At 32.8% G+C, this 15,128-nt stretch overlaps 1 protein-coding gene across 2 annotated transcripts in view; it reads right to left on the bottom strand.

The window, feature by feature from the left end:
* Window positions 1-15,128, bottom strand: part of LOC142344823 (eukaryotic translation initiation factor 3 subunit A-like) — a 143,114-nt gene that overhangs the window by 20,774 nt on the left and 107,212 nt on the right. For both annotated transcript variants that reach the window (XM_075396802.1, XM_075396805.1), the window contains exons 14-15: window positions 1,132-1,276; window positions 562-684 (exon numbers count right to left, since the gene is read on the bottom strand). In XM_075396802.1, coding sequence (XP_075252917.1) covers window positions 562-684; window positions 1,132-1,276 — 268 coding nt within the window. The remainder of the gene's footprint in view (window positions 1-561; window positions 685-1,131; window positions 1,277-15,128) is intronic.

The following is a 15,128-nucleotide window of genomic DNA, read 5'->3' as shown; positions in this document are numbered from 1 at the left end:
CTTTTTATTTAAAAGCCTCTCTTAGCTTGAGCTAATTTCGCAAGTAAAGCAGTAGAGTTAAAACTAACAAACCCGTTTAAAAATGCCGAAACTTCGCTCGCTTAGCGAGATTTTAATCACACCGACTTTTCTCACTCTCTGTGAAGAATGCATGAACAAACATAACAGACTACCGTTGGACATGTTGGAAGTGTTCGCGTTCCCTGTTCCTATCTTGATATTTAAGAGGATAGTCTCCGTGGATGAGGATAAAAGATGCGGGGTTCCTACTTAACATCACCGCCTTCACGGTCCTCGGCGACTTCGCTGGACCCCACACTTAACCCCGCGTGCGGCATTGACTTTTATATCTCGTTTCACTGACAGCCGAGTGATTTAAAAAGACTATGATCACCATAACTCCTCTTCACTCTTCAAGTCCGCTACGCAACTATTAATAAAATTCGTTTTTCTCAAAAACACAAGCTTTTGGTTTAACTCCTCGAAAATTCGAGCTCAAAAACACAAGCTTTCGGTTTATTTACGAGAAACAGCTAAAACATCAATTGAACAAGCCCTTACCTGGAGTAGTTGTTTCCTGTTCTCGTGTAGTCTCTGGATGAAGAGATCCTTGTCTGCAACCATCATGATGCACTTGGCCCTCATCATCTTCCGCTTCTCTGCTTCCTCCTTGCAGTGGTCAATCTTAACACACAAACCACAAAATAACCACCACTTATTGCATTTAAAAACAACAAAAGCACTATATGACATCAGACCAGATTAAACCGATTAAAAACAAAGATAGTACAGTAGATTTTCAAACTAGCAATGGTAAAATTTGAACCAAAGATACATCATCGACAAAGGCATCTGAATACACCATACAAAGGCAACTGAAAGCGATCCACAGGGGTCAATGATGTCCTTTTGGAGCACATTTGAATAGTTAATATCAATGTTTAGATAATGTATATGACCATTTGAAATATGCGATTCCCTATGCAGCATAATTGTATTACATTGCAATACTCTTGTGACTTAGGTTGTCCTTTAGCAATAACTAGGCGAAGAAACTAAGCACAAGATAGATATGCACATAATCATAACAAAGTCCGCCAATCCGGGAGTACTACCATATGCGGGGTATACCTTGGTCTGTTCACTCTTATCCCATTGTTGTTTGCGCATGTCCATCTGTCCTTGGGTCCACTCTACAATCTGGGGTATTTCCACCTCTCGCATTGCCCTCTCCCAGTGGTCAATCCTCTTCTCTTCCTTGCGCAACTTCTCTACCCTGTAACAACCAACAGAAGAAACATGACTTGCAGTAAAATCAAACAAGGAGGCTCGTTAATGTGCGTTCGCATATGATGTTCCGACCCGCGCCCATCTACATGTTTGACTTAACTGTCTTTTGACTTACATTTTTGCAAAGAAATATTCAAAAAAAAAGTTTTGAGTTTAAAAAAATCGTTACACAAGCAAACTAATAATTGAATTAATGCCATGCCTCATTACAACGAGATCTGCCATTGAAAAGACTAAGAGAAAAAACAACAATAAAAAGAAGCAAAAACATACCCGGCAGATTGCCGGAAAATAGCCGCCGTTGATTCCAATAAGCATGATTGGGATTGAAAGAATAGATATTGAAAAAAAAAAAGATTTTTGTTCAAAAACATTTTTAAGTCCGATTTATTTTGATGGCATTTCGTAGTTGAACATACTTCTGTCTCTTAGAGAGAGGCTACAGGGGCTACTATCAATACCAATAAGCATAATAGATGGTAACCAAGACTTATAGGAACGACTTTCAAATAGCGGGCATCTAAAATTGGGCTTTCTGGGTTTATCCCGTTTCTACTTCTGACTTCAATTTTTTATACTGACTCTGTTCATTTTGAATTGCATTGATGAGCAAGTGATGTTCAAAATCACTTTTAGCAGAATGAGAGAAGAGAGAAACTAGCCTAGAGAAATCAAAAAGATATCACGCAAAATGTTGAAAAAGCGGCAAAATGAGGTAAAGCGAAAACTTTTTTTATTCGACGAAGTAAAAAAAAAATAGGAGCGCTATAATAGCCGGCTGAGAAGATGAGGGCGGCTATTAAACAAAAACTTCACGGAAAAAACTCAATACCTTAATTTAAAAGCACTTGTGTCAACGTCAAATTACAATCAGACAAAACCCTAAATACACAAATTTACTTTTTTCTAACAAATCATCAGATGGGATTATTCTTTAAGAAGACTAGGTAACAAGACGACGCAAAGAAAAAATAATGAGGCGAAATTCGAAAACCAAATAATTTCGAGTCTTTAAAAAATTAGCTTTTTACAAAATAACCCCGGATAAAATTAGAAAAGAAACATAATGGAACCAATAGAACCTGTCTCTGGTTAGACTAAGCCATAGCAACGGACTACAGACGCAAAAAAACTCAAAAAATTAAGGACAACAAATTACAAACATGGCGAAAACACAAATCATTAGCTATTATCTGAATATTAAGTATCTTTATTTTAACCTCTCTTTATACTTATTCAACTAAAACTATAATGAAAGAATAAATAAGTTCAATTGGGCCACGTTTGAAAATCATTCGGATCTATTATTACGCGATTGTGCTAAAGGAAGAAAAAAAGAAACAAAAACACACCACAAAAATAAATCTTTATGAAAACGCATATTGTCCGACAAACAAATCACCGGTTACGTCATAATACTGGTAAACATGTTAGTTTTTAAAACACGTGGAATTGTGATCTCTCAATGATGAGAATAAGTAACAAATTGACGAAAGGAACAACAAAAACTGAAAGAATTGAAAAATCCTTAAAAATCTTAAAAACGTATATCATAAACTTTAAGACTATTCGCAATAAACAGACTGCTTCGGGTAACATCGTTCATTCAATCCTCAATTACAAGCTTATGGGACCTGTCAGCATTTTACGGCTACCTAAAGAATAAAAAAGCAAAAACAGATAATTAAAAAAAATGAGCAAGAAAAGTGTCGAAAGCATGAACTTTCAACTAAAACTTCTATGTTCAATTAATTTTTTAACAGCAATGGGATTCCTCTTTTTTATCGATATAATTTCAAAAAGTCAAATATTAACAAATACATTAAAACCACAAAATTTTTGAGAAAACCCGTAGCATCAACGCCATTAAATTCAATAGCTTTCAACGGAAGCTAATAAATACGCTAAATTACGCCTCGATGAGACAACAAGGATGTTTGTTGCTGATAAGTCATCAATAGCACATCACAATAAGTCATTGACTATGAAAATAACAACAAACACAGGCAAAATCTAAAAATTAGTAGAAAAGTGCTCGAGGTTTTTCCCAGAAAACATTATGTATGATCCAATAAATTCAATATCTAAACCAGTGCAACTATTGATATTAGGATAATGTTTCGAGATTCAAAATGGAACCAAAATTAAGAAAAATACCAAAAAAATTAACAAAAAATATGAAAACTTGTGCATCGATGTCATAACACCAATAGTTAAATATAAAACCACTAACTAGTTTATTTTGGTTGCAGTAAAAAAGAAGGGCACCCGGTCATTACTGAGACTAACTTCTCGATGTTCACCAAAATAAGTTTAAGCTAGGGTTAATTTTCAAAAATTTCAAAAAATTATTTTTAAAGTGTTAACAGCCATTAAATTCAATAGCTTTCAACGGAAGTCAATAAATACGCTCAAATATAGCGTATGGCTCGATTTGAGGACAAGAATTATTGTCATGCATAGTTAATCAAAAAGACATCACAATAAGTCTTATGACAATGGAAACAACAACAAATACAGGCAAAAACATAAAATTCAGTAGAAAAGTGCGAAAAGAGAGTGTCGGAGTCATTTAAACCATAAGCTTTCTCTGAGAAAATTATCCATGATCCACTGAAAGTCTTCTCCAAGCCAAAGGGAGATATCAATATCAGGATAATGCATAACGTGATAGATTTCAAGAGGAACCAATAATAAGAAAATTTTTTTTAGTTCTTAAAATCTTGTGGCATTGAAGTCATATAACAAATAGTTAGAGAAAACCACTAACCAGAATAATTTTGATTGCAGCAGAAACGAAGCGCTTCCTTTCATTATTGGGACTGACTTACAATTCATGAAATTAAGTTCATTATCGGTAAATGTAAAAAAATCTCGAAAAATCCTATTTAAAGCATTATCAGCCATTAGCGGTCCACTGAAAGCTCTAGATAGGTTCACTTAATGGTCATTAGGTAATCTATTGCACTGTTAGTCAACGAGATTAGGCAATAGGAATCTAAAAATTTGGCAAAAACTTCAAAAAGAAAATCAAAATTGCATTTAATTAAAATAACGAAAACTCAGAGTCGCAGCCAAAAAAACACCAGCGATTCCTTTAAAACAATTTTTTTGTTCATTGGGCTTCACTTGACTGTAAATCAGGTTTCTCTTTAACGGAACCTAGATATGAAAAAAAAGTCTCTAGGTGATCCAAGAAAAAAATATGAAAAGTTTTCTAAAAAAAAGAGCTCTCAAATATAATTCGTGTTTGCCATTAAACTTCTCTATGAGACCAGAACTAGACTTTTCGTCTATTAGCTACTCAAGATTGTTTCCTTTTGTGGCGTGAAATGTAATTTTGAATTATTATTTTGTGGTTGTGACAACATATGATTGTAAAAAAAGTCTTGACGACAAAAAACCAAGATAAGATAAAATAAAAAAAACATTAATAGCTATCGCTGTCCGGCTATTAATAAAAATAACAAGTAAAACAAGGCTGAACTTAAATACGAAAAATTGTACTTCTCATAAAGGGATCTATTGTATCGTATAATTTCTCTTCCTATAAAAATGCAACTTCAAAATATTGCCTTTAAAAATGTTCAAAATTTGACTGACTTATTGAATCAAGTCTATGAACCAAGTGTATGAACAAAGTGATTAGAATCAAGTGTATGAACAAAAATTATCCTGTCAAAAATTATGCAGAGAATAATATAGAATAAACCTAAAAGCTACAGACCTAAAACAGACCTAAGACTTCTCAAATCACCGTTACTTCCTCGAATAACCTCTTAAACAGAAAAAAAAAACAAAGAGGCCCAAATTTGACCTATTTTAATCGATTTTGTTCACATAGCCGAAAGATTGCAGTAATAGCTGCGAAACGATTACGCACTGTAAAATAAAGATCACAGCAATTGAGCCCATGGATTTTCTGATGTAACACTCAATATGTTTTTGAATGAAAACATTTGCGAAAAATTTAAAATTTATTTCGGAAATGAGATCACACAAATTAAGAGGTCAAATGTAAAAACAGTCATTTGAAAGCGGAGAATATGCGTGATAGCGAAGAAAGAAGATTGAAAGACGAAAAAACAAAAACATAGCTGGCACATTGCCAGAAGAGGCGCAATAGCTTCATGGATCGGTAGTCGCAAAAAGAAGGTAAAAAAGACCGACTAAAAAGAAACTTATTCTGTCCATTAAGGGCTGAGATGTTAAATTTTGACTAAGAATCTGTCTAACTTATTGCTGTTTCTATTTGCTGCTCTCAAATAACCTTCAATTAGTGTGACAAGCACTCATTTGACCAAAATTTCAATCACGCGATTGAACAAAAAAAACTAGCTCCACTAAGAGCGAAAAATGACGTCACGCATGCAATTCAGTTGAAATTGCATGAACGAATGAACAAAAAGTGGCTGTGATTTCATATGGTCGTAGCAAAAATCCTGACGACGAGATAAAAAAAACCAAGAGAAGGCCAATAATAGCCACAGATATCGCTGTGCTGCTATTAAAAAAATATCTTAATTTGAAGAAAAATTACACTAAAAGTGAACAAAATCATGCCAAATATCCCGTGTTCACACAGAACTTCAATCCCCGATAACTCCTCGAAAACAACGAAATTATAAAAAAATCTTTTTAGTTTTGAATTCTACGCTGGACAGGCTTTTTAATGACACTACTCACATTTCTCTACGATGAATATATTGATCGCCCAAAATGTCTGAACAAAAAAACCCATTTGAGTATATAGTTCCTCCCCCACAAGTGGGGTTGGAACAATGAAACCAACATAGCAAAAATCACATGCCATCAAATTTATAACAAAGGTGATGACTGCCAAAGCAACGCAACAACAAGGACAGAAAAAGTTACCATTGAAAGTAAGAGCAAATTCCCCTTACTTGAAATGCAAAATTTTGGAAGACAAGGCTGAAATCATAATCGTTTTCGATCGAAAATTGATATACTTGTTGAATAAATGCTTCACTTTAATGGGCCGTTCAATATACAATTTAGAAAAAAAATTCTACATTCTGATGTATTCAGACCCCAATTTTAGTTTCGTAAGACATATAAAGATAAAATGTCAAACAGTTCTTGATACCAGAGCAAGTTGGCGAATTCTCGAAAACCCTCCTCCTATTGATCAAAAAATTACTTGCAATTTCAGATCCAGCGTTGTATATGTTCGTGACATTCAGCTTTTGATTAAAAAACCCACCTGTAGAGAATTTTAGAAGTTATTTTGCTCAAGTTTAGAGTGTTGATACTCTATGAACGGAAACTGTTTTCAATCCTAAGGAGAGAAATGTTATAATTTCAGCCATTTCAATTTCTAGATCGCAGAATAATGCAAACATGACATTGCAAGTCAGAATCAACAATGTTAAAACTAAATCTAGTCAAAACTAAATATAGTCAAAACTAAATCTAGTCAAAACTAAATCTAGACAAAACTTCTCGTTTTAAATTTTTCTAGTTCTAGGGCTATTTCCGTTTTCCTGCCTTCTACCCAAATAGCTTTCAAAATCACAGGTTGATTGATTCGAAAAATAATTATCGGCAAAGAGCACATTCTGTACAAAAGGCAGTAGCTGGGGCAAAAAGCTCGTATAATTAAGTATGGCTTTACATTCTCTAAGCAGCTGCTCGAAAGTTCATTAGCGTTATCAGCCAAACGCAGAATCGGTGAAAAATCTCAAGTACCTTCACGTGCATTGCTGTTACTGTACTTCCTTTCAAAATGGTCTTTTCCGTTTAATTTTAAAGAGCTCCTCCAAAAAGTTTTACAAAAACAAACAAGCTTGTGATGCCTCATTCATGAAAACATAAAATGCAGATTGCGGACAAAAATCCTCCGTTGACGCGTTGACGTACATCGGGATTGACAGAAATTGACAAAGTTTTCAAGTTTCAAATAGTGTTCTAATTCGGTGTGCAGGTTCAGGTAGATTCTAAAATGATACTTACTAAAGTGAAAGCCATTAAGTTTAATACTCAAGATGCAGCTATCAATCACTCTAATGAACTTTGATCACCTAAGGCATTAAGACTTAAGGACCGAGCTTTAGCGTTTTATCACGTATCTTTTGTTTTTGCTCTTTTGACATTGACCGTATTCACTTTATTGCGTAATTTAATGTTTGCAAGAATATAAAATCCATTCAGTTGAAACAGTGAGTGAGGTAAGTCAGACGTGAAAACCGTGAGTTATGTAAAACCAAAAACGTTATCAAAAGGTAACGCAAAAACATAAACGGAAGAATTCCGGAAGTGGCTCCAAGCTTCAGAATTTCACAAGGACAACGGTAATTACAGCCGGAACTACTACCTTGTCTCAAAACATTAACTTTTCATGACGTCAGATTTGTTTAAAAATTAGCATAAATTTCCACCATTGTCGCCAAGAAAAAGAATTGAGAACTGACATAACGGTATAAAGTTAAAGTCGAAACAATTACGACATCATTCAGTAACAACAAAAAACGACAATTTGAAACATCTGGAAAAAAAATGACACAAAAAACATCTAAAGAAATATTGATAACTGAAATTTATTTTTAAAAATCAGTAGCGTGGAAAAGGCCAAAACAGCAAAATACTTTGGACGGCCAAACAACAATAGGATCAAAAGATTAACAGGGTTACAAAATATCATGAACAGACTCATTATAAAAAGCCAGTAAAGAGAACTCCACTTTCAACTGTGCGACCAAAAAGAAATTGTGAAAGCATAAGTCAGGTAATATCCGTAAAAATTAAACCGAATTATTCAAAATAAAAGAAATACTAAATTACAGGATCAAAGAACTAAATTTCTATTATTGCAACCAACGCAAGAAAGAAAAAAAAGAAGATGTACTTCTTTCCCATTAAAGATATCGAAGACAAGAGTTCAAACTATAGCGCGAACTAAAATAATCAACAAAAAAAAAGACAAAGAACATAATAAGTGAAATAGAAAAAAATCAAAACTAAGACCGCAAAAATAATCGCAAAATTTTCAAATGGAATAGTATCGCCCTATGTTAAACAAAATCAACTGAAAAGAAAATAAAAAAATGATAAAAAGGCTTAAATCAATATTTTTAACAACAGATAAAAGCAGAGCTGATAAAATAAGAGTTCTTAGGATAACGATAGAATGATATATGCCACAATGCGGAACATATGCACAGAAACAAAACACAAAACAAACACGTCTTGCTTTTTAAAATTTCTTGCTCAGTTCCTGCTTTTTGAAAGTTGAAGATGAAATTGAAAAAAGAAGTAGAGCAACAAATACGTTTCATTATTTAGCAATCGAGGCTAAGAAAACTTGCATAGCTATCTTCCGGGTAAGCTTAATAAATGAAAAGAAGGGAAATTAAAAAACGAAAAATTTATGAAAAGAAATGGGATTCATGTAAAAATTCCAGTGGAATCGGGAAATTGCAAAAGTAGTTGCAATTAGTAAAAAGAAGACTCTTCTCTAGTTCCTTTTCTGTTTCTCGAGATGGTTCTGAAAAGTGATATTTTAGTTGTAAGTGACTAGTTTGTTCAACTAGTTTGTAACTGCTGTATACAGTTTGATTTGTTGTAAAATTCTAGCGGATTCGGGTAATTGCAGTAATAGTTGCGATTAGTTAAAAAACAAAGACTCTTTTCTTGAAAGTCTTTTTCTCGAGCAGCTTGTGAAAAGTGAAATTTTAACATTATTGCTCTTTTGCTCTTAACTAGATTGTAAATGCTGTATACAGTTTGATTTGTAGTAAAATTCTAATGGATTCGGGAAATTGCAGTAATAGTTGCAATAAGTTAAAAAACGAAGACTCTTCTCTTGAAAGTCTTCTTTTTCTCAAGAAGCTCGTGAAATGTGAATTTTTAATTTTATCCCTCTTTTTGTTTTAACTAGGTTTTAACTGCTGTATACAGTTTGATTTGCAGTAAAATTCTAGTGGATTCGGGAGATTGCAGTAATAGTTGCGATTAGTTAAAAAACGAAGACTCTTCTCTTGAAAATCTTCTTTTTCTCGAGAAGCTCGTGAAAAGTGAAATTTTAATTTTATCGCTCTTTTTGCTTTTAACTAGTTTGTAACTGCTGTATACAGTTTGATTTGTTTTAAAATTCTAGCGGATTCGGGTAATTGCAGTAATAGTTGCGATTAGTTAAAAAACAAAGGCTCTTCTCCTGAAAGACTTTTTCTCGAGCAGCTTGTGAAAAGTGAAATTTTAACAGTATTGCTCTTTTGCTCTTAACTAGATTGTAAATGCTGTATACAGTTTGATTTGTAGAAAAATTCTAGTGGATTCGGGAAATTGCAGTAATAGTTGCGATTAGTTAAAAAACGAAGACTCTTCTCTTGAAAGTCTTCTTTTCCTCGAGAAGCTCGTGAAAAGTGAAATTTTAATTTTATCGCTCTTTTTGCTTTTAACTAGGTTTTAACTGCTGTATACAGTTTGATTTGCAGTAAAATTCTAGTGGATTCGGGAAATTGCAGTAATAGTTGCGATTAGTTAAAAAAAGAAGACTCTTCTCTTGAAAGTCTTCTTTTCCTCGAGAAGCTCGTGAAAAGTGAGATTTTAATTTTATCGCTCTTTTTGCTTTTAACTAGGTTTTAACTGCTGTATACAGTTTGATTTGTAGAAAAATTCTAGTGGATTCGGGAAATTGCAGTAATAGTTGCGATTAGTTAAAAAACGAAGACTCTTCTCTTGAAAGTCTTCTTTTCCTCGAGAAGCTCGTGAAAAGTGAAATTTTAATTTTATCGCTCTTTTTGCTTTTAACTAGGTTTTAACTGCTGTATACAGTTTGATTTGCAGTAAAATTCTAGTGGATTCGGGAAATTGCAGTAATAGTTGCGATTAGTTAAAAAAAGAAGACTCTTCTCTTGAAAGTCTTCTTTTCCTCGAGAAGCTCGTGAAAAGTGAGATTTTAATTTTATCGCTCTTTTTGCTTTTAACTAGGTTTTAACTGCTGTATACAGTTTGATTTGTAGAAAAATTCTAGTGGATTCGGGAAATTGCAGTAATAGTTGCGATTAGTTAAAAAACGAAGACTCTTCTCTTTAAAGTCTTCTTTTCCTCGAGAAGCTCGTGAAAAGTGAAATTTTAATTTTATCGCTCTTTTTGCTTTTAACTAGGTTTTAACTGCTGTATACAGTTTGATTTGCAGTAAAATTCTAGTGGATTCGGGAAATTGCAGTAATAGTTGCGATTAGTTAAAAAACGAAGACTCTTCTCTTGAAAGTCTTCTTTTCCTCGAGAAGCTCGTGAAAAGTGAGATTTTAATTTTATCGCTCTTTTTGCTTTTAACTAGGTTTTAACTGCTGTATACAGTTTGATTTGTAGAAAAATTCTAGTGGATTCGGGAAATTGCAGTAATAGTTGCGATTAGTTAAAAAACGAAGACTCTTCTCTTTAAAGTCTTCTTTTTCTCGAGAAGCTGGTGAAATGTGAAACTTTAAATTTATCTTTATTTTTGCTCTTAACTAGGTTGTAACTGCTTTATAAAGTTTGGTTTGTAGTAAAATTCTAGTGGATTCGGAAAATTGCAGAAATAGTTGCGATTAGTTAAAAAAGACCACTTCACTTGAAAGTCTTTTTTTTCTCAAGATGCTTGTGAAATGTGACATTTTAATTTAATCGCTTTTTTTGCTCTTAAGTAGCTTGTAACTGCCGTATATAGTGTGAATTAAAAAAATCTGCGAAATTCGAAGAATTGTAATAATAGTTGCGATTAGAAAGTCTTCGAAATTTTTCACGAGATGCTTGTGAAATGATATTTTAGTTTTATCGGTCTTTTTCGCTCTAAACAATGTTGTTCCTACTACATGCTGTGTGATTCATGAAAGAATTCCAACTGAATGCAGAAATTGCGATAACAGTTGCGATTAGTATTAAAAAAATAAGTCCTCTAGAGATTCTTTTCTTTTTTCTCCAGATAATTGTGAAATGCGATGTCTTAGTTTAATCGGTCTTTTTTGGTCCAAACTTATTTGCACCTAAAATTTGCAGTGTGATTCAGGTCAGAATTCCAACGGATTCGGAAAATTGCGATAAAAGTTGCGATTAGTAAAAAAAACGAAGACTCTTTTCTTGAAAGTCTTCTTTTTCTCGAGAAGCTTGTGAAATGTGAAATTTTAATTTTATCGCTCTTTTTGCTTTTAACTAGGTTGCAACTGCTGTATACAGTTTGATTTGCAGTAAAATTCTAATGGATTCGGGAAAATGCAGTAAGACTTCTTAGGATAATGATAGAATGATATATGCCACAATGCGGAAAATATGCACAGAAACAAAACACAAAACAAACACTTTTTCTTGCTTTTCTAAAATTTCTTGCTCAGTTCCTGCTTTTTGAAAGTTGAAGATCAAAGTGAAAAAAGAAGTAGAGCAACAAATACATTTCATTATTTAGCAATCGAGGCTAAGAAAACTTACATAGCTATCTTCCGGGTTAGCTTAATAAATGAAAAGAAGGGAAATTAAAAAACGAAAAATTTATGAAAAGAAATGGGATTCATGTAAAAATTCCAGTAGAATCGGGAAATTGCAAAAATAGTTGCAATTAGTAAAAAAGAAGACTCTTCTCTAGTTCCTTTTCTTTTTCTCGAGACGGTTCTGAAATGTGATATTTTAGTTGTAAGTGACTAGTTTGTTCAACTAGTTGGTAACTGCTGTATACAGTTTGATTTGTAAAATTCTAGCGGATTCGGGTAATTGCAGTAATAGTTGCAATTAGTTAAAAAACGAAGACTCTTCTCTTGAAAGTCTTTTTCTCGAGCAGCTTGTGAAAAGTGAAATTTTAACATTATTGCTCTTTTTGCTCTTAACTAGATTGTAAATGCTGTATACCGTTTGATTTGTAGTAAAATTTTAGTGGATTCGGGAAATTGCAGTAATAGTTGCGATTAGTTAAAAAAACGAAGACTCTTCTCTTTAAAGTCTTCTTTCTCTCGAGAAGCTTGTGAAATGTGCAACTTTAAATTTATCTTTATTTTTGCTCTTAACTAGGTTGTAACTGCTTTATAAAGTTTGGTTTGTAGTAAAATTCTAGTGGATTCGGAAAATTGCAGAAATAGTTGCAATTAGTTAAAAAAAGAACACTTCTCTTGAAAGTCCTCTTTTTCTAAAGATGCTTGTGATATGTGACATTTTAATTTTATCGCTCTTTTTTGCTTTTAACTAGGTTGTAACTGCCGTATATAGTGTGAATTATAAAAATCTACTAAATTCAAAGAATTGCGATAATAGTTGCGATTAGAAGAAAAGAAGAGTCTTCTTTCAAAAGTCTTCTCTCGAAAGTTTTCTCTCTAGTCTTCTCTCTAGAAAAGTCTTCTCTCTAGAAATTAGATAATTTAGTTTTATCGGTCTTTTTGCTCTATACTACGTTGTTCCCACTATATGCTGTGTGATTCATGAAAAATTCCAACTGATTGGAGAAATTGCGATTAGTATAAAACAAGAAGAGTTTTCTTGAAAGTCTTCTTTTTCTCGAGAAGCTTGTGAAATGTGAAATTTTAATTTTATCGCTCTTTTTGCTTTTAACTAGGTTGCAACTGCTGTATACAGTTTGATTTGCAGTAAAATTCTAATGGATTCGGGAAAATGCAGTAAGACTTCTTAGGATAATGATAGAATGATATATGCCACAATGCGGAAAATATGCACAGAAACAAAACACAAAACAAACACTTTTTCTTGCTTTTCTAAAATTTCTTGCTCAGTTCCTGCTTTTTGAAAGTTGAAGATCAAAGTGAAAAAAGAAGTAGAGCAACAAATACATTTCATTATTTAGCAATCGAGGCTAAGAAAACTTACATAGCTATCTTCCGGGTTAGCTTAATAAATGAAAAGAAGGGAAATTAAAAAACGAAAAATTTATGAAAAGAAATGGGATTCATGTAAAAATTCCAGTAGAATCGGGAAATTGCAAAAATAGTTGCAATTAGTAAAAAAGAAGACTCTTCTCTAGTTCCTTTTCTTTTTCTCGAGACGGTTCTGAAATGTGATATTTTAGTTGTAAGTGACTAGTTTGTTCAACTAGTTGGTAACTGCTGTATACAGTTTGATTTGTAAAATTCTAGCGGATTCGGGTAATTGCAGTAATAGTTGCAATTAGTTAAAAAACGAAGACTCTTCTCTTGAAAGTCTTTTTCTCGAGCAGCTTGTGAAAAGTGAAATTTTAACATTATTGCTCTTTTTGCTCTTAACTAGATTGTAAATGCTGTATACCGTTTGATTTGTAGTAAAATTTTAGTGGATTCGGGAAATTGCAGTAATAGTTGCGATTAGTTAAAAAAACGAAGACTCTTCTCTTTAAAGTCTTCTTTCTCTCGAGAAGCTTGTGAAATGTGCAAATTTAAATTTATCTTTATTTTTGCTCTTAACTAGGTTGTAACTGCTTTATAAAGTTTGGTTTGTAGTAAAATTCTAGTGGATTCGGAAAATTGCAGAAATAGTTGCGATTAGTTAAAAAAAGAACACTTCTCTTGAAAGTCCTCTTTTTCTAAAGATGCTTGTGATATGTGACATTTTAATTTTATCGCTCTTTTTTGCTTTTAACTAGGTTGTAACTGCCGTATATAGTGTGAATTATAAAAATCTACTAAATTCAAAGAATTGCGATAATAGTTGGGATTAGAAGAAAAGAAGAGTCTTCTTTCAAAAGTCTTCTCTCGAAAGTTTTCTCTCTAGTCTTCTCTCTAGAAAAGTCTTCTCTCTAGAAATTAGATAATTTAGTTTTATCGGTCTTTTTGCTCTATACTACGTTGTTCCCACTATATGCTGTGTGATTCATGAAAAATTCCAACTGATTGGAGAAATTGCGATTAGTATAAAACAAGAAGAGTTTTCTCTCGAGAGTCCTCTTTATTTTTTTCTCGAGATACTTGTGAAATGCGATAATTTAGTTTTATCGGTCTTTTTTGCTCCAAACTATGTTGTACCTACTAACTGCTGGGTGATTCATGAAAAAATTCCAACTGAATGGAGAAATTGCAACAGTTTCGATTAGTATTTAAAAAAAGAAGTCTTCTCTCAAAAGTTTTCTTTTCTTTTTTCTCGAGATATGTGAAATTCGATAATTTAGTTTTATCGGTTCTTTTTGCTCCAAACTATTTTGTACCTACTATTTGCTGTGTGATTCATCAAAAAGAATCCAACTGAATTGAGAAATTGCGAGAATAGTTGCTATTAGTAAAAAAACTCTTCTATCGAAAATCTTCTTTTTTCTCGAGATACCTGTGAAAAGCGATTATTTAGATTTATCGGTCTTTTTTGCTTAAATCAAGTATTACCTACGATATGCTATAATAATCATGTAAAATTTTCAGCGGAATAAGGAAATCGCGATAATAGTTGCGATTAGAAAATAACTCTTCTCTCGAAATCTTCTATTTCTCAAGGTGGTAGTGAAATGAGAAAACGAGAATTTTTAGTTTTATGGACCTTTTTTGCTCTTTACTGCAGTGTTATCTGTAGCAAAAAAAAATTGGATTCGGAAAACTGTGATAACGTTTGCAATTAGTAGAAAAGACTATTGAAAGTCTTCTTTTTCTTGAAATTCTTGAAATGAGTTATTTTAGTTTTCTGACCAATTTTTGCACCTAACTAGATTGTACCAGCAATATGCAAACTGATCTTCATCAAAAATTTACTGTATTAGGAAATTTGCTATGAAACTTGCAATTATATCGATAATTTTTGCTCCTAACTAGGTTTTATCAACTATATGCAGTGTTGTTTTTATCAAAATTCCTATGTTTTTTAGAATCCCAGAAAGTTGCAGGAATAGAGTAATGAAGAATACAGAAAAAATTCGTCTTCGGCAGTCAAAAAACGGGGAAAAGTGC

Source organism: Convolutriloba macropyga, chromosome 8, assembly GCF_964194025.1.
Source record: "Convolutriloba macropyga chromosome 8, txConMacr16.3, whole genome shotgun sequence".
NCBI classification, from domain to species: Eukaryota; Metazoa; Xenacoelomorpha; order Acoela; family Convolutidae; genus Convolutriloba; species Convolutriloba macropyga.
This window is presented reverse-complemented; position numbering and strand designations above follow the sequence as displayed.